The sequence below is a fragment of the Seriola lalandi genome, unplaced genomic scaffold (genome assembly GCF_002814215.2).
Source record: "Seriola lalandi dorsalis isolate HSWRI2012SDOR001 ecotype SW California unplaced genomic scaffold, Sedor1 jcf7180002054574, whole genome shotgun sequence".
NCBI lineage: Eukaryota > Metazoa > Chordata > Actinopteri > Carangiformes > Carangidae > Seriola > Seriola lalandi.
In genome coordinates, this window is record NW_019525127.1 from 1,132,673 (window position 1) to 1,151,013 (window position 18,341).

An 18,341-nucleotide genomic window follows, 5' to 3' on the forward strand; every position below is an offset into this window, starting at 1 on the left:
CTGTGCCTAAGGTATAAAATACTTTTTTTTTTAACGATTTGAGTGACGGAGTAAATACTTATGTGAAAACGTGACAATGAACGAATCAATAAGCGGTTCAAGCATTCATCATTAATGTTTATCCCAGCTTATTACAATTTTTCTTCGTGTAGCTGGCCACAATGAGATATTCAACAACAAACTCAATTTCCCATAAGCCTCGGGATGGGAGACGCACACGTTACAACGCAAGCTGAAGTCTGGCTGAGGCAGTCCAGCTAGAGGCCATATTGGAATCTATGAAGTCGGCTTGCACTTTGATGGAATTGAGTGTCTGTCGTTTTGGGAGTCTCCAAATCGCTACCCCGGACTTATACCCGAGTGATTGCGCCAGGCATTCCACTTGAGACCCTGCCAAGTCTGGACGGCAAGTTGTCTCGCTTCTTTTGTGGAAAAAATGAGTCCCACCGATGCTAAACGAGGGGCTAAACGCAGGAAGAACAAGCGGGGCGGTGGCAGTAGCTGCAGTGCTGTCTGCAACACCAGCGGTGGCAAGGCCGGGGTTGCCACGGCCCTAGGCTGTGCGGGACCAGCAACACCTGCCTCTGTCGTCAGCTTTTTAACACCTGGGAGTACAGGCAACGGGAATATAGGGTCCATCACGGGCATAAACGGAGAGGTAAGCGTGTCACACAATGTTAACCGGTGCATGTCAAAACGGGGGCGACTAGCTAGCAGCGTTATCAACGACACAAATCTGATTTGGGCCCGATACTGATGCGAGGAAGGCAGCTAGCTAACTAACCTATACAACGTAGGTAGAAATTAACTGGCTTAATTATCGCTAATGCTGGTTGCTGTGCTTTGTGGGGCACCTTGCCAGCTAGCAAGCTGCATAAGTTAGTGATGTAGTTAATGTAGCCATTCTTATGTTGTAACAAATGCCGTAAACATTAGGCTGCTTTTGCCCTGGCCGAACGCTGACTACCACCGTTAGCTTAAGTAAGATATCGTAGCTGAATCGACAACAAATTAAACACCACGAAGCATTATTTTGAGCTAATACAGTCCAGGTAGGAGGAGATTTCATTGACCAAGGTAAGATTATTCTGTAGGACCATTATGTTCAACACGGTTGGCCCCCAAGCTGCTGTTACACAGATAAACACTAATGCTAGCTAGTGCTAACAGTTGAGATTACCAACAACTTCAGCCCCGCCGGGCCTCGATGTGTTTTTACAAGCTGACCTTCCACTTTTTCTTGTTTATAAAGGTTTATAACTTGGTCATATCTGCTCCTTGTTAGGCTGAACAATCTGTCAAACTTCAGTTATCCAAGTTAGCTCAGTTATATACCTTAAGTTGGCACTAAAACAAGAGCTTACATTGACACCATGAGATGCTCGGTAGTTTCCTTGCAATTGATGTATGTTTAATGGTTCAACTCATAGTTGTCGATTTATAAGTTAGTTGCTTAGGTTCTGGGATCACCGAAATCACAAATGTAGCCTATAAGTGTGTAGCCTTCCTGCATGGAGGTGAAAGGTGTCTGTATATTTTTTTGTGTATAATTGATGTGTTGTTGAAACTATATAAATATATAAAAGTCTTTAACCTAGCAAATGCATGTATGTACATGTGTAGCCTATGTATTCTTTGGATGTTGTGACCGCTCCATCTAGACAAATCTTGCATATCAGAAGAATTACTTCCACTTCATCATAAGAAAATTATACACTCTGGGAAATGCTTTTTAATAAGATATATAAAGTTGGATAAGTGTGCTCACAGAGATGATTCCAAACTGTGATATTTGTTGACCCTAAACTAATATACAAATGTTTGTCCGATAACATGACATTAACTTTAGTTTTGTCTCAGCTGTACATCCACTACCAAATTGTATTTAATGTTGGGAATGAAAGGATCTGTTATGAATTTTAACCAGTCAGTTTTACAATTATTTACAATTACCAAAAAAGCTAACAAAATTTCAACTGTCTGCATGGCTAGGTACTACTAGGGGCAGGTGGGAAAGTGTTCTATTGTAATTGGGTGAATTGACTCTCAAATGTCCAATCATGAATCATAGACACAATGTTTGCATAGTAGTCTACCTGTCTCGCACTGTAGGAATGTACAGGCCGGACTTTACTGCTTATCAGTTTTGTACCTTGCATGTGCACCACACACACATCAAAACATACAGAACTCTACTTGACACGCTCACAATGTTAATCAGCAGTAGATCCAAAATTAAATCAGAAATCTTTACAGGTGATTGACTCTCCCTGTCCTAATATATATATATATATATATATATATCTTTTAGTAATTGTAATTAATCCAGCACATAACCAATTGGTCAATTCTGTGTTAACATCAATTTGTTTTTGTCTCTCAGGTCAACGTGAACAACAGTGTTACACCGCAGTTTACAGAAGGACCAGTGAACGCTGACTTCTCCGGAGTCCTACAGGTAAATTCACATTAGGTGTTTCAGAAGTCCATGTAAAGACACTGTTGAATTTTCTTCCAAAGTCATGCTCATTTTGCCGAAGACAATGTACATCATGCCGAATCTTTAGGTACACTAGAAGGAGAAGCACACTACAAGATGTCTCAGCGATCAATTATAACACAAATTTCAGTCTTGGCAGCACTTTTTGTTTTCCTTACAACAGTGTTACAGTGTTGATCACTCAGAAGCAGCTGTCTGTTAGCATTCAGGCAAATTTTAACTGACAGTCATCAAAACTTTTCCTTTAAGGGAAGATTTAACATAAGCAAAACTTTATACTAATGCAATTATTCTGGGCAGGAACATTAATAGTCATAAATATAGAAAAGCAGCTAAACTTTGAATCACAGCATCTGAACGATTGGTGATAAAATTATATCAGAATATAATCATATTCCACTAAGATCTGTGTCATAAACTAAGGCTACATGAATCATAATGTTTTTTTCCAAATTAAATCACTCTGTTTGACGAGTCACAAGTACAGACGTTTCAACATACACATAATTGAGCATGTTCAGATATGCTGTCATGTTTACACTTTACTAAGTAAGTAATAGGGTTGTGTGTGTGGGTGTGTGCGTGTGTGTGTGTGTGTGTGTGTGTGTGTGTGTGTGCGCGTGCATGCGTGCGCGTGCGTGCGTGTTCAGAATAAGACATTGTACTAAGCCCACATGGTGAATCAAATAATTCACCTCAGGCTTGTTCAGAATATATCATGTGGCTATTAACCTGAGTTGCCTTATATTTTTGTCACTACACCCTGATGTAGTTGTTATAGTATAAACAATACTTGTTATGTTGCTAAAAAGGCTCCACGTGAATCAGTGAAAAATTGTTTGATTACTAAGATTATATATATTTTTTTTTAAAAATACATTGTTGTAATAAATTGAAAGTAGAAATGTATGAAACATTATCAGGTACTACTTTTTTGGTATCAGAATGGATCTGCCTTTTGGTCACAAAATACCACTGCTGGAGGAATGGTTGATTTTGAGAAAAACCCACAGCAACCAAAGATTCAGAATTTCCTGGGAACTATTGGCACACCTGTAAAATTTTGCTGAAATGAATGAAAATCAACCTTTTTTTTTTTTTTTTCAACCCTAAAACCATATTGCTCACAGACACACACTGTCAATATGGCTATCATGAATTGAAACGTCTGGCTGCTAATTATGTGTTTGTGCCACGCTGTGGTTCACTCACAGAGGGCTGTGCATTAGGTGAGAATTTGCAGCATCTGAATAGAGTGCAGTAAGGTGGTTTAAACAAACAGAGCACCCAGAGTGCAATGGGTTTCAAATAATAATGTGATCTGGCTTAATATATTACAGATACTGATCAACCTTGGTGCCACGGTCAATCAAACCTAAATTCTCATCAAAAAATAATAAACCAAATCTTGCACTTTGCTTTTTAAAGAAAATAATTGGCGTTACAAATCATATTGACTAACATAGCTTGATGTGCATAATTTTTCCCTCAACAAATAACTGAAATGAGCCACTGTGTAGACATTTTTAAATTATGAAATATCTTTTATATTTATTTACATTTATATTTTAAAATACCTCTCAAAGTAAATTGTTTGTTTATATTATGTTTTTATGAACAGTAATTGCATTGTAACTTTTAGCAATTGCTGAAGTGGCTGCATACCTTATGGTATATTTTCTTTCTCTACTTCCCCCTGCTAACACATCCACCAAAGACCCCATTCACGTTTGGCTTGAACCAGCGGGCGCCCTACACGGCCGGTGATCGCTGCCTCTTATGCCGATGTGAGCGTAAAGACAGTGCCGTGCCTTCAGAGGCAGGGATCTCTGGCCAGAATGGTACAGCACAGCCCGCCAAGACACCCAGTGCCCTCCAGCTGCCTTTGTGGGTGTGCTCTGACTGCAGGCGCACAGTAGAGAAGGAGGATCGACACACTGCTCTGGAGCAGTCATTGGGGGTAAGTCACCTGGGGATAAAGCATTTAGAACTCTTTATAGAAGAGTGTTGAAGTGAAAAAATGTTTGTGGCTGCAGTGAAAGGATTGTAAGTCCTATGGTTCTCTGCATGATTACTGATGCCACATTTCTGCAGTTTAACACAGCTGTGGCTGTTAGTCTGCCAGTGGATGGTGTAACTCTTCTGTTCTCTTGGCACCTCTGGTTCTTTGCCAGAAAGGTTAAAACAGATGCAGCAGTCACATGTAGCAGCTGTTGCTGTAAAAAGAATGTAATAATGGACGTCATCAAAATTGGCTTGGTTGAACTATGGCTAAATGATGGTATCTAAGTCAAATATGCAAATACTATCAAGTACCTGGGACAAGGAGCACTGCAGTAGACAAACACTTTCAATACAATGTAATACAAATGCATACATAGAGACAATCATCATAATCATCATACATACAAAATCTTTATATTTTGTACTTCTTGGATTTCATCAGAGGAAATATTTTCTTAGACCTATGCTGTATAGATGTTATTATCTCTTAGGTTAATACCGCATATAAAAAGCTTTTTTATGTTGGACAGCCCGTCGGATGCACTCATCTTGTGTCTTTGTAAGGATAACACTAATTTAGCAGTGGAAAAATCTTGTGATTCAACACAGCATTTTTTTAGCTGGAATACAAAGTCACTTTTCTTCTACTGGATTGTGCTTTAGGGTGGGATTATTGGTTGTAATTAATATGGGTATTGACTATTAACAACGTTTGACTTTTATTTTCTTTTATTACAAATTGTTTTTTTTTCATGTCTGGTTTGATCAAGAGTGAAAAGTAATGAGTAGGACAATGAGTTATTTGTTGCAAGAAATGTACATGTGCTAGTGAATACTTTAAACTAACCAAAGCAGCATAACTCAAATCCTTCTTCAAGACTTCAAGTAGTTGTAAATGTTACATTCACAAACTTGTTCACATCTTATTGATCAGGCTTTACATTAAGGCTTATCAGGTCTATGGGGGGTTTATGTTTCCTTGGTTGTGGGTGTGTGAGGCTTGGCTGTTGAGCTTGGGTTTGGTTTCCTCCTAAATGTATTGTTCCATTGCATCCTTACAAAAGGGAGGGCACTGTGCTGACTCACAATAACACGGTCCTGTAGTAAACAAGCCAAACCACTGGAAATCGTTCACTGTGAAGCAGCTGCAGAAAGTTTGCATTAACAGGCAAATGGCACATAATTATAGCATAGGTCTAGTAGCCTACCAGTGATTAGAAACCACTGAGGCTTCTGTCTTTGAGTCATTGAGGTTGGCAAAGTTTGTTAATGCTGACTCTGGTAAACAAAACGTAGAAATTGCTCTATATATAGATTCTGACAGAATCTACATCAGAGATGAAACATTACCGGTTTCACGCTATATCACGGTAGACGTGCTAGGCGGTTAGTATTACCGTTCAAATTTTAATTATCACTATAAGCGTGGTCGATTACCATGGTTAATTACTGTGGTTAATTTGACCCACGTTAGGTTCTGTAAGGCATGGACCAGCATCAGTCTCCCAGACGCATGCGCGGCAAGCAACGTGTGTTTATGTGTCAGTGAAAACATGGTGGAAAGCAGCAACAGCGCTGCTCCGGAGATTTTTCAGGCTTCTAAAAACTTTTTACACCAAAGTTAGCGGGTATAAGCGGAGTGAACCCGTTAAAAAAGAAAGCGATTGAGGGGCGTTGAGCAGGCGCCCCATATGTAGAGGCTACAGACCTCGCTGCAGCAGGCCCCGGTTCGAATCCCGCATGGGACAGCCCTTTACTGCATGTCATTCCCCCTCTCTCTGCCTCCCTATTTCCTGTCTCTTTCTACTATCCTGTCCAATAAAGGCACAAAAGCCCCCAAAAAAATGCTTTAAAAAAAAAAAGCGATTGACTACATTTGTAGCCGCGGTGTTTCTGGTTAAACAGCACCACACTTGACAGGTGACGTGTGTCTACAGTGTCTGTGCTGTGAAAGACATCACAGCACAAAAAATTTTATAAATTTGCTATTCCCTTGTTTACGGAGTAGGCATGCAGCAGGCAAACCCACTCCTGCTACTGGTCCCTTATGACATAGATGTGTTGTGTTATTATTTTAATGTTTAAATGCATTCACTTGGTGAAATGATTTCAGGTTGTGTTGTATTACTTTTTGAACATTTTCAGCGCATTTTAACAATATTGTGATAATACTCATAACTGTGATCATTTTTGGTAACTATAATCGGGATACTAAATTTCTATACCGTTTCATGTCTAATCGACATATAGAGCAAAGGATGACAAGATGAAGCTGTGACAGTCGATCTTCATTCACAATATATGCTTTATTTTGGGCTTTCTGTATACTGCTGTTGACACGCCTGGTGTGTGCTGGTCATATGGTCTGCTGTCGCAGCATGTTTTGGAAAAACAACACGGCCATTTATACGTTTCTTTAAAGCTTTGCTCACTTGTATCTTTAGGAAACTGAAGATTGTTTTGTATCTCAGACTGCTGTTTTTGATATTTCACACAGAGCCAGGACTTCCTTTTGCACATGCCTGTGGGTAATGGAAACCTGGGCCAGGAGGCAGCCACAGGGGACAGACTGACCACTGCTGCGCCTACACTACCCATGCTCCCTGCCCCAGACCTTACCGCACCAATGCCTGCTGATACAGTGTGCAGCTGTGAAGCCTGCAACGAGAGACGGTCAGTTCAGATTGATTATCCTTGAAGTAAATTTAGATTCTGTTGAGTAAGTTTAATTCTTTCGTGTATGTGTGTGTTAATGAAATCTTCAAAAATTCATGTCCTGACTTACAGGGAGATCTCTGCTGAGTCAGAGAGGGAGTCGCAGCAGCTGCAAAACCACTGGTCGGAGGTTCGCTACCTGGTGCGCTGCATCTACCGTCAGACAGGAACACCACTAGCAGATGACCATGACCAGCCCTTAGAGAGAGACAAGGAGGGAATGAAGGAGCTGGTGGACAGGTATAAAAACAAACACAGCTTTGCCTCATTTCTATCTTTTGGGGTATGTGTCCACTAGGGGTCTCTATTGAACTGCAGAAGCCTCTGAGGATGCAGGAAACAAGTCTGTAAAAACAATCAGAGGCCTGAAAGTCTACGAAAGCAGTGATGTCACCAAACTGACACTACTTCCTTCTTTACTGTAATTGGCCAGGTTGAAAGCTCCATAAAATTTAATCTTTACTTCCTTTTTATATGGCATATTTCCTGTTGAAACAATATGTTTCATGGCCATTCCATGACTCACTGAGCGAACATTTTAAACTGTAGACAAAGGGGAGATGAAGGTGAGAAAACCCGTTTAATTCAGTTGGAACATCAATGTGTGGCATTTCCGAAAGTTGTTTTGGCTGGACTGTTCATTTACACCCACTTATTCAGTCCAAATTTTAAGATTAAGAATTTTTTTTAAGATTGATTGCTTTATTTTCCACCAATAGGCTCTGTGAGAAGGACCCCTACCAGCTATATCAACGGCTGGAGCAGCAAGCTCGTGAATATGTCTTGGAAATGAAGGTGCGGCTACTGAAGCACCTCTCAGCAGGCTCCAAGACTGTGGGACAATCGGGGACCGTGGCTGCAGCCCAGGGACCTCCTCAGGCCCACCAGTTCATCTCCCTGCTGCTGGAGGAGTACAGTGCCCTCTGTCAAGCTGCACGCACCATCAGCAGCTTCCTACTCACCCTGGTCAGTTTGTCCTTCTCTGCTGCCAGAGGTGGTCTGTTAGTGTCCTGTAGGTGGCATCAAATGCTATGGTTTTTTTTTTACCCTCTGAAGAATGAAAAGGGCAATGAAACTGAACCAAGGGAAAATATACTGTCACATAGATTACTATGTTTGAGATATCCATTACATGCATAACCTTTGTTACTGTCATTGTTTTGACTGTAATCCAAACCTTTTTTCCCTCAGGAGAATGAGCACCTTCAGAAGTTCCAGGTGACATGGGAGCTGCACAACAAGCACCTTTTTGAGAATCTGGTGTTCTCTGAACCGATCTTGCACAGCAGTTTACCTGCACTGGTCGCACAGCTGAAGTAAGACATAGACATTACCTTGACTGACACATTCATCCTTAGGATTTCTGTGCTATTACAGACCCAAATCACACTTAAACTAATCCTTTCCTGTGCCATTCAGCAAGTGTCTACTGGACTTTTGGCTTATTTTTAATCACCCTTTTTTCAGACACGGCACAGCCTCCCACGATTCATACAATGAAGACATGTATAGGACCTTGTTAGAGAGCTACCAGCAGCTACAACAGGAGATGGCGTCAGTGGCTGCTGAATGGCAGGAGTGTGAGAAGAGGATTGATGACTATGTAGACGAACAGGTACGCAACATTCCAGATGATACATTTTGGTACAGAGAATAATGTTACTTTTATTAAAAGGTGGTTCTTGATAAAGATGCAGCAATTAAAGGTCCAAGATTATGACTCTTTTGCAGCTGCTTTTCAAAGTGGAAGGTCAGAGTCTCACCAACCAAAGAACAGAGCCACACAAGTCCTTGATTAGCAAAAACGTAAGGGATCTAAACTCTGCCATACAGTTTTTCCATTTTTAGTTTGCGGAAGTTCCTTTCATGTTCCTTTCATTATCTGCCCATTTTCAGACTTTGAAGACTAAGCAGCGAATGCTGAAGGAAGACTGGGAGTTCTTTAAGCAGAGGAGATTTATAGAAGAACAGGTACATTATGAGAAAATGCAGCTACCACGGCTGAGTTAAATGTACATTTCTCTGCTTCAGAGCAGCTTTTTATTTTGTTCTATTTATAGTTACCCAACAGTAAGAAGTCCCCAAGCGGAGATAACAACTTCACAGACACTATGAGGATGCTCTCATCTCGTCTGAGTATTCCAGACTGTCCCAACTGCAATTATCGAAGAAGGTGAGTTTTGAGGATCAGCTGTTGTGTCATTATCTGGCCTGAGGTCAGCTGTTGCTCATTTAAGTTGGATCAGACTTGATTTCACAACCATACCAGGACCCTTTAGAGGAAGTGGTCTGGAGCTAACATGATCTGACCTAAATCTGACTCAACTACAAGGTAAACACTGCAAGTATGGCCCCTGGAGTCAGGTGCTCTTTGCAAACTGGGGTGTGGTTGAGTGAAATCAAGAATTGCTAGCAGCTAGCCCAAGAAGTAATCGAGATCTGTAATAGACTGGCAACAAAGTACAAAACCGTCTTGATATTTTGGCACATGGGATCTTCCTCAGGATCTTCTTTGTTTACTTTATCACCTGCTTAGAGAAAAAAATACTCTCAAACGTAATTGATACTAGCTTTATTAACAAGAGAGGAAATTCATTGTTATGATCATTTTGTGTGAAATGTTTTTCAGTTTCTGAAAGATTTCATCCCTCACCTGTGAGTTGTCAGGGAATTGACCCCATTTTAAAATATATGTTCCTTCCTTTCAACTAACGAGTGACCTTAAGGATGAGATTATGAAACAGGCGTTGTTGTTCGACATGTATGGTTGGATTTGTCATTCATATTAAAATGGACTAACTCTTCCCCTTTTTTCCCACATTTGGGTCTTTGCAATAAATCCATTATTTTCTCTCCATACAATTGTATATTAACAAAACAAAAAGTTAACATAATGAAATGTGAATGAATGAAAGTTTATACAGTGTGAATTTGTATACTACTAACTGACATTGCTGTGATGATTATTGTAATATTAACTTTGTCCTCATCACCCAACCCATCCAACAGGTGCACATGTGATGACTGTAGTCTCTCGCACATCCTGACCTGTGGCATCATGGACTCTCCCATCGCAGAGGACCTCCACATCAAGCTCCCTCTGCAAGGGGAACCTCCCCGGGACTACTTGGCTGAGGTTCACCCTCCCAGCCTCTCCTCTGGCAGTTCAGCATCTGGCTCCAACTCCAGTTCTCCCATCACCATTCAGCAACATCCAAGGCTCATTCTTCCTGAAGGGGATACCAACACTTTGTAAGTCAGCCCGTCACTGTCCCAACCAGAAAACCTTCATACACAGTTTAGTATTATGTATCATCATAATTGCACACGTCTGCTGAAAAACAATAAATTTCCCCTCTCTCATTTTCCCCTAACCTGACTACTCATTTTTCTCTCGTTTTAGTATTAGTGATGATGATGAAGTGCCTCCGTTGTCCAGTAAGTTTGGGGACATCTACCCTATGACTGGTTATGAGGAGAGCAGTGTTGTGACTGCTGCTGTGAACGGTCTCCACAGTGACATCAATGGGGAAGGGGAAAACGTGGCACTAAAGGCAGGGGTGAGTTCTGTATTGTGATGTTACTTAAAAAAAATGCCCAAGAGTAGTTGTGAATTTCCCTGCCGAGTTTCTGGATGATGAAACCAATATTCATTATGAGTGGGTTACCGGCAGTTCGGTAAATATTCTGTGAACTATTTGCTAATTCATGGTTCATTGTCATTCCAATTCATTACATTTCCTAATTCTCTGTTTTACATACTTTTGTCTCAGTCTCCTCACATTACCAGCAGCAGTAGTTCATCAGAGGGTGACGAGGAGGAAGCTGATGGTGAAGTCAGTGGGGAGCCCCCAGGGCAGCAGGAGGAGCTTTCCTCAGGGAAGACCAACAGTCCTCCACCCGCTTACAATCACCAACAGGTATTCCCACACTTTCTTGTGCAGTTCATCATTTCCTGGGAATGTTGTGAATGAACATGTTGCACATACACAGTTAGTACTTACCTCGTAATACTTTATTTCGTACTGACCAAAATCTGTTCACAGCACTGATAGGCAAATCCTGTTAGTACAGAAAGCAGACATCAAATGTTTCCCCAGAATCATAATCTTAATCTTCTTAACTTTCTCATTTAGAGATGCTTTATTGAGGAAAAGTTCTGATGCTGCTTGTGTTTGGACAATTTAACTGGAGAAGTTTGACTTCTTTTGGTAAATGGAAAATAAGTAGTTGGTTAACAAATCCACACATTGGAGAAGCTGGAACCAGAGAATATTTGGCATTTTTTGATGATCAAAATTGTTATCCATTTAATTTTCCATCAATCAATTAATTCTTTCAAATCCACTTGACAGCATATAAGACAAAATTGTCTTTTTTTGTTTTACATGTAAGGGATGTTGTCTCATATTGGGGAACACACACTCCAGAGTAAAAGCAGACACTATGTTGTGAATTTGTGTTACCGCTCTCAGGTAGAACAGGTCCAGCATGCCTGCGAGTGCCACGTATGCAACCAGGACCCCAGCTCCTCCACCCTCGGCCTTGCCACATGCCTGCCCCCTAGTCGGCTCCACGCTGCACCTCCCCCTGCTGTTGGACACCAGTTCTTCACTGACAGCAAGACTCCCCCTGCCCACCCTGCCCTCCACCTCTACCCCCACATCCACGGCCACCTGCCCCTACACAACTTCTCCCGGCCCCTACTGCACCCCACACTCTACCCACCCAGTCCTCCTCTCACACACAGCAAGGTGAGGATAATTCATGAGCCCGTACACCCATGAGGCTAGATGTTGATATGAATTACTTTCTTTGTACAATGTATAAAATTAGAGATACGAGAGTTTCTGTAAGGGAAAATTGATTCATTTCCTTATCACTGGGGTTTTTTTAAGGTTCCAGGAACAATACTAAGCTTAGTTGTATCTAGTTTCACTTAGTTTCACTGTCATTTTACTTGTCTGCCACAAGGGGTCAGACCTACCCCAATTTAAGACAAATTGAAAGCAATCCAAAACTGAAGTGTATGCCAGCTCCAATCTCTTGATCTCATAAACCCAAGCTGATTTATTTTATAACATTTCTCTTCTTTTTATTCTAAAGCCTCTGCCCCCAAACCCAACATCAAACCACTCAGCAGCCAAGCAGCCTGCCTTTAGCCCATCACTACCAGAGCATGTCTACCAGAACTGCTTTGGCAGTGCAGGGGGAACAGGTGACTGGAACAGCTCACTGCAGTGCCTCTCACTCAAGTTTGAGAATCTGTGGGATGCTGCTGTGATGAAAAGCTGGAATCCATCTGTGCTGTTGCCCGAGTCCCTGCCAGGTGAGTCACTCACACATAAAAGAAATGTCCAAAAACTGAGCTGAGATAAAAAAAAAAAAACATTTTTAAAGTCTCAAAACCTGTTTAAATCATGCCGTCCCCCACATTTGTTGTTCATCAACAGGTGACATGCTTGGACCACCCCTCGCTGATGTCCCTCTCCCTCCAACATCATCCATCAGCCCGCAAGGGGAACACCCATCACTGCCCACCCCTTTACCCCCTTCCTCTTCCTCATCATTGTCATCGTCTTCTTCATCATCATCGTCGTCATCATGCTCCTCTTCAGAAGCCAAAGAGCAGAAGAAGAGTGGTGCCAAGAAGAAGTGTCTCTACAATTTCCAGGATGCCTTCATGGAGACCAACCGAGTAGTGATGGCCACCTCCGCCTCCACGTCCTCTGTGTCCTGCACTGCCACCACTGTCCAGTCAAGTAATAACCCACCCATCCACCTAGCATCTAAAAGACCCAACTCTTTAGGTAATATAGGAGGGTAGGAGCAGTGGTTAGGTTTGTATAGATGATGGGCCTTTTTTAGGATTAACCAATGGGCCTCTTAGAAAACCAGAGAGATTACTTGAGTGTGTTAAACCAACTAAGGAAAATGTTTTTGCAAACTGAGTTGAAGAATGAATTTTCACTGGGAGAAGGACATGATGACTTCTCTTGCTTGCCTTTTTATTAACAGCCTCTCCTAGACTTCAGCAGGATAAACATTCAGTTTTTCTGTGGCAGTAGTTTTTCAATAAATGATGAATTCCCAGTCATTTAATGAAATGGTAATAAATCAATAAAACAAAATCAGAAGTGAAAAGGAAAAATCAATAACCAATCAAAATGTCAATAAATTTTTTTTTTTTTAATTAATAATAATTACATTGTAAGACAATGAAATGAATTAGTGCACACAGAATACCGTAAAAATATTGAGCAGTTGTTGTGCCCACTTTATATCAATAGTACCGTTAAATGAAAAATCACAGGAAGCTAAACACAGAAGTAACTGACAACATCAAGCAAGAAATACAGGAAGACAGCATCATCATTCATGGACCTGCTTTTAAGTCAAATTGAAAGTTGAATTCTTCTCACTTTATGTTAAGGAGTTATAAAGTGACCCTGCAGCTCTTGTGCATAATTTATATATATATAAGTGGAAACAGTGTCTAAGACTCTGGGTGGGTGTTTCTCCTGGCAGCAGTTGAGTGACATTTGAGGGCGAGCATTGCCAGGAGACCGGCTTTCAACACTGCTGAGTGGAACATGGCAGAGCCCTGCGTAGCCGCTAACACTGATACATGACCTCACCGCCACCACCTTTTTCTACATGTCTAGCGTAATGTTGGTTATGCACAGTTGATGGTTTAGGACGTCTGTCCCATTACAACATTAAACACCTCCTAGTTAGCTTGGCAAGCAAGCAATCTAGGCTGCAAGTACAAGTCAGATAGCCTAGCTTGCTAATGTTAACACTAATGTAGGGGGCACGATCATCAAAGAAAAGTTAATAAAACTCAAAATCATACTTTTTTTTTTTTTTTTTAGAATTTTTTTTAGAATTTTTTTTTTAGAATTTTTTTAATTTCATTTCAACTTTAAAGGAATCTTCCTTTCTTATATTAAAACATGAATCCTAGTTAATTATCTGATATTGCTTGATTTCTTGTTTCATTTTATGGAAGGTCTGTATGTGACCATGTGTTGTAACAAAATTGTTTTTGGCTTAAGAGCAATGGTCTCATCCGGTGCATCTTTGTCTCCTCTAGACGATGTATTTCACAATCTAGGTAAAGAGGACCATAGGCAGCCTGCCCCAGTTGCCCCTAGAAACGGCTCCACAGGATTGACCTCCCTCCCTCCGCTCTCGGGCCCTGCCCTGCCCCCAGCACCCACCACACACCTTCCCACTATGGGATCACAACCCTTCCCAAAGATGGCCGCTCCCGCCCCAGACTTTGTAGAAGCCCATCAGGGTTTGTGTCTCCCGCCTGCAGAGCCTCCAGCCTCCTCAACAGATGGTCCCGTCAGTGCCCCACCCAGTGTCTGCAGGTAAGCCATTAATGAAACCTAATATTAATGACTGAGGTTGATTGGTGGTAAGGGTGATTTTGTTGTCTGTGATGAAAAAGTAGTTCTAAGTATCAATCTTTTCAGTGATCCTGACTGTGAGGGCCATCGCTGTGAGGGGAATGGGGCGTACGAGCACCAGCCGTACGACGGAGAGGAGAGTCAGGACGAGGACAGTTGTTCCGAGCATAGCTCTTCCACCTCCACCTCCACCAACCAGAAAGAAGGAAAGTACTGTGACTGCTGCTACTGCGAGTTCTTTGGACACGGAGGGGTAAGACGCATTTATTATTAAGTGAAATCAACATCTTAACCTAAAATTAGCATCGTTTTCTGGCAGATACAAATTACAAGTACTAGTTAGTCTCCTTATTGTTTGCATCTCTTCCTGTTTCAGCCTCCAGCTGCTCCTACCAGTCGAAACTATGCAGAGATGCGGGAGAAGCTGCGGTTGCGCCTGACAAAACGTAAGGAGGAGCAGCCGAAACGTGAGGAGCAGCAACCAGTGATAGAACGAGATGGAGGGGTGGAGGACCACAGGCGGGTGGAGGACCTGTTGCAGTTCATCAACAGTGCTGACAGTAAACCTGCCTCCAGTTCTAAGGCAGCCAAACGGGCCAGGCATAAACAAAAGAAGGTGAAAGTCCCAATAACTTCAGAGGTCTTCTTAGAAATGTCACAATAACCTCTGGTCTATAACCATGATCCATCTATATATGTGTAACTCTGCTAGTATATAATTTTGGTTTAAGTTGTAGTAATGCTGAAAGTGTGCGTCTCTATGTGCTTCAGATGGAGGAGAAAGCCCGTCTGGAGGCAGAGGCCCGTGAAAGGGAGGAGCAGCTGCTGTTGGAGGAGCAGCAGCGGCGGCAGGAAGAGGAAGAGGCGGCGCTTCAAAAGGAACTGCTCCGGTTGCAGGAGCTGCAGCAACATCGTGCTGCCAAGAAGAAAAAGAAAGAGAAAGCAAAGGAAAACACCGCACCCCCTCAAAACAACCCACAACCCCTTAAACAGACAGCTCAGAACGTCCTAGATAATCTTCAGAATGGAAAGTCACAGCTGCTTCAAACCCTCATCCGCCTCCCCGACCAGAGGGAACCAAGATTTGACCCCGTACCCCAGCCCAACACACAGCACAGCCCAAAACGCACCAGTGACAAGGGGTTTTCTGCTGAGACCAACATCCCAAACTCTCCAGCCAGCCTCCACAATGGCACTTCTACATCTCACCTCGAGGTCAACAGTAAAGTTAAGGCCAAACAGTCTGCGAAGGTGGCCACTTGTGAGGCTGCAGTAAAGAAAGCCCCCGAGTTACCCAAGAGCTCAGATGTGACTGCAAAGCTCACTAACGGCACCCCCCCCACCACTACAACAGACACCAAAGCACCACAGATCAGGCCTGCTGAGGCTCTAGTTCCTCTCCCAACCACTGAACCGAGGAGAGAGGACAGGAGTAACAACAGAAGTGCCAGTGGAAAAAGGCAGCAGCAGCAGCAACAACAACCCCTGACCCAAATAAAGGAAGACAGGAGAAGTCCACCTGTGTCAAACCCCTCCCCGTCTCCCCCTCCGGCCCCCCAGTCTGAGCAGACCCAGCAGAATGGTAAACCTCCCAGTGCAGAGTCCCCACAGCCCAAAGGCAAGACCAAGAAGAACAAGAAGAAGAAGGGGGACAAGATGAACAGTTCAATAGGTTGGTATTATCAAGATTCAAAATTAGAAGATTCATATGTGTGTTAACCATAATGGTTTTGTCTTAATCTCTCTCCTGACCAGCTTTCTGATACAACAGATATCATGCTAGGTGAGGGAAATATGAACTGTCCTAAACAGAACACACTGACCAGGGACAGCTTTACTTGTCTACATTACACCAACATCTATTTCCTCACTTGTCTCTCGGGTATTCTGTGATACAACCACTGCGTTACAGCATGGTTATTCAATGTGTGCAGGGTGCAGATTGCTGCTCCCATTTGCTCTCACTGCTTTGACCAGGGAGTATGAGAAGTTACTTAATGTAGATCAACTTTCTCACATATATTCGTGTTGAATTTGCACTCTTACGGCCCTGTGTTGTGACAAGTGTGGTAGTGGTGGTGAGGCCACAAACAACAACAACAAAAAAGTTGTTAACACATAAGACCTAAGCTGTTACCATGCATGTATTTTATTTTGTTTTAGATGATGTATTCTTGCCCAAAGACATTGACCTGGACAGCACTGAAATGGATGAAACAGAGAGGGAGGTGGAATATTTCAAAAGGTATGTGTATTAAAGTTACCAACTTTTACTATGGGATATTTTTGAAATCTCTTGTAGAGTGTTTGCCCACTAGTGGTGCTATGGAGTTTCTCATGCAAGTCCCTGTTTGTTTCAGTGCTTAGTGTTTTAGTGCTCAAAAATGTCTGTGCACAAGAACAGTTTACGCTCTTCTGCTGACAGTTGGATAGTAATGAAACACATGTCAGCAAAGGCAAGGAAGAAGTTGTCTCCTTGGAAGCAAACATGGATGTAAACTATGCAGGTTTTAAATAATCAAAACTCTTTACTTCCCTATAAACATATCTTGTGTAGGAAAAGAAATGCATTCAGCATATTTTGTAGGCCTCAGGAAAACGCAAAAGGTAAACGTGTTTGGTTGACATGAAAACTCCACAGGGTATCCTTGCTATTTTAAATTAAGGTGTTTTTTTTTTTTTTGTAATGTCTCCTCAGGTTTTGCTTGGATTCTGCTCGACAGACCCGTCAACGACTTTCCATCAACTGGTCAAACTTCAGTTTGAAGAAAGCTACGTTTGCTGCACATTGAGGGTGTTAGTGAGTGACTGTCAGGACACAATCAGTACCTTAACAGCTATACCAACCCACACGTTCCCCACCCAGACCCATCCCTTTTCCTCCACCCAACTGTTGTCCTCCCAGAACTTCTCTCCTGCTGTGCCCAAATCACACCCACGCTGCCTTGCTTTGTTCTTGTCGCTGTGTGGTTCCAACACAGACCCATCTGGACTGATCCACCCGCAGAACTAAAACAAAAATGAAATGAAATGACACAAAAAGAATCACAAAAATGCTACTTTACATCTGATTAATTTTCCTTGCGTGCTTGTGTGCTTCTAGTCTGAGTTGGGCATTTCTCTTGACTGAACAAGCCATGGTCTGAAATTATTTTCTTATTCTGGCTTACCTGTAGTCAAAAGATGCTTACTATGTCTGGATGGTTTCCTTCCAAAAAAAAGAGACAATGGAAACTACAAAAATATGAGAAATGTAATGAATTAAAAGCTGTATTTGAGATATTGTGGCTTACTATCCCATTGTTTCCCGTTCCTAGCACGGCATCTCATCCACATGATTGACAAGGGAATGGGCTTGGTCAGCTGGTTTCCACCTGTCTCTTATACACATCTACCCTATTTCACAGAAAGGAGGAAGGCGTAATACTTGACAATGTTCTTTTTTGGTTTTTAAGTTCTGTTTAACAAACTGTTGAGTAAAAGTGTACCAGTTACAGTTTTTGTTTTCTTGATTTTTGACCTGTAGCCAGCTTGTATCAGAATACTTTCAGAATGAAATTGAAAAAGAACAATACTCACACTATCAATCTGTTATAGAGTGTATATTGTATTAACACTGAAGCCAAACTGGCTACTTTTAACATATTGTTAAGTAATATTAAATCTTGTCTTTCTTTTTTGAAAGATGGAATACAGTAGTATGG

The 18,341-nt window shown here is 41.9% G+C and overlaps 1 protein-coding gene across 3 annotated transcripts; it reads left to right on the forward strand.

The window, feature by feature from the left end:
* The first annotated feature begins 253 nt into the window (after nt 1–253).
* On the forward strand, nt 254–18,006 carry fam193a (family with sequence similarity 193 member A). Of its 3 annotated transcripts, XM_087176932.1 has the most exons (24): nt 254–658; nt 2,384–2,458; nt 4,218–4,460; nt 7,002–7,177; nt 7,292–7,459; nt 7,939–8,185; nt 8,411–8,535; nt 8,687–8,834; nt 8,951–9,025; nt 9,116–9,190; nt 9,280–9,392; nt 10,229–10,471; nt 10,623–10,779; nt 10,993–11,139; nt 11,695–11,973; nt 12,326–12,548; nt 12,673–13,029; nt 14,316–14,598; nt 14,704–14,890; nt 15,014–15,253; nt 15,409–16,309; nt 16,801–16,882; nt 17,336–17,437; nt 17,955–18,006. In XM_087176932.1, exons 1-23 carry the CDS (start codon nt 437–439, stop codon nt 17,427–17,429), a joined length of 4,860 nt encoding a protein of 1,619 aa, XP_087033058.1. In that variant the 5' UTR covers nt 254–436; the 3' UTR covers nt 17,430–17,437; nt 17,955–18,006. The 3 variants fall into 3 exon arrangements, with proteins under 3 accessions (XP_087033058.1, XP_023273185.1, XP_023273186.1); XM_023417417.2 differs by lacking the exon at nt 17,955–18,006 and having other exon boundaries at nt 17,336–17,917; XM_023417418.2 differs by lacking the exon at nt 17,955–18,006 and having other exon boundaries at nt 12,673–12,981; nt 17,336–17,917.
* Nucleotides 18,007–18,341: the final 335 nt, after the last annotated feature.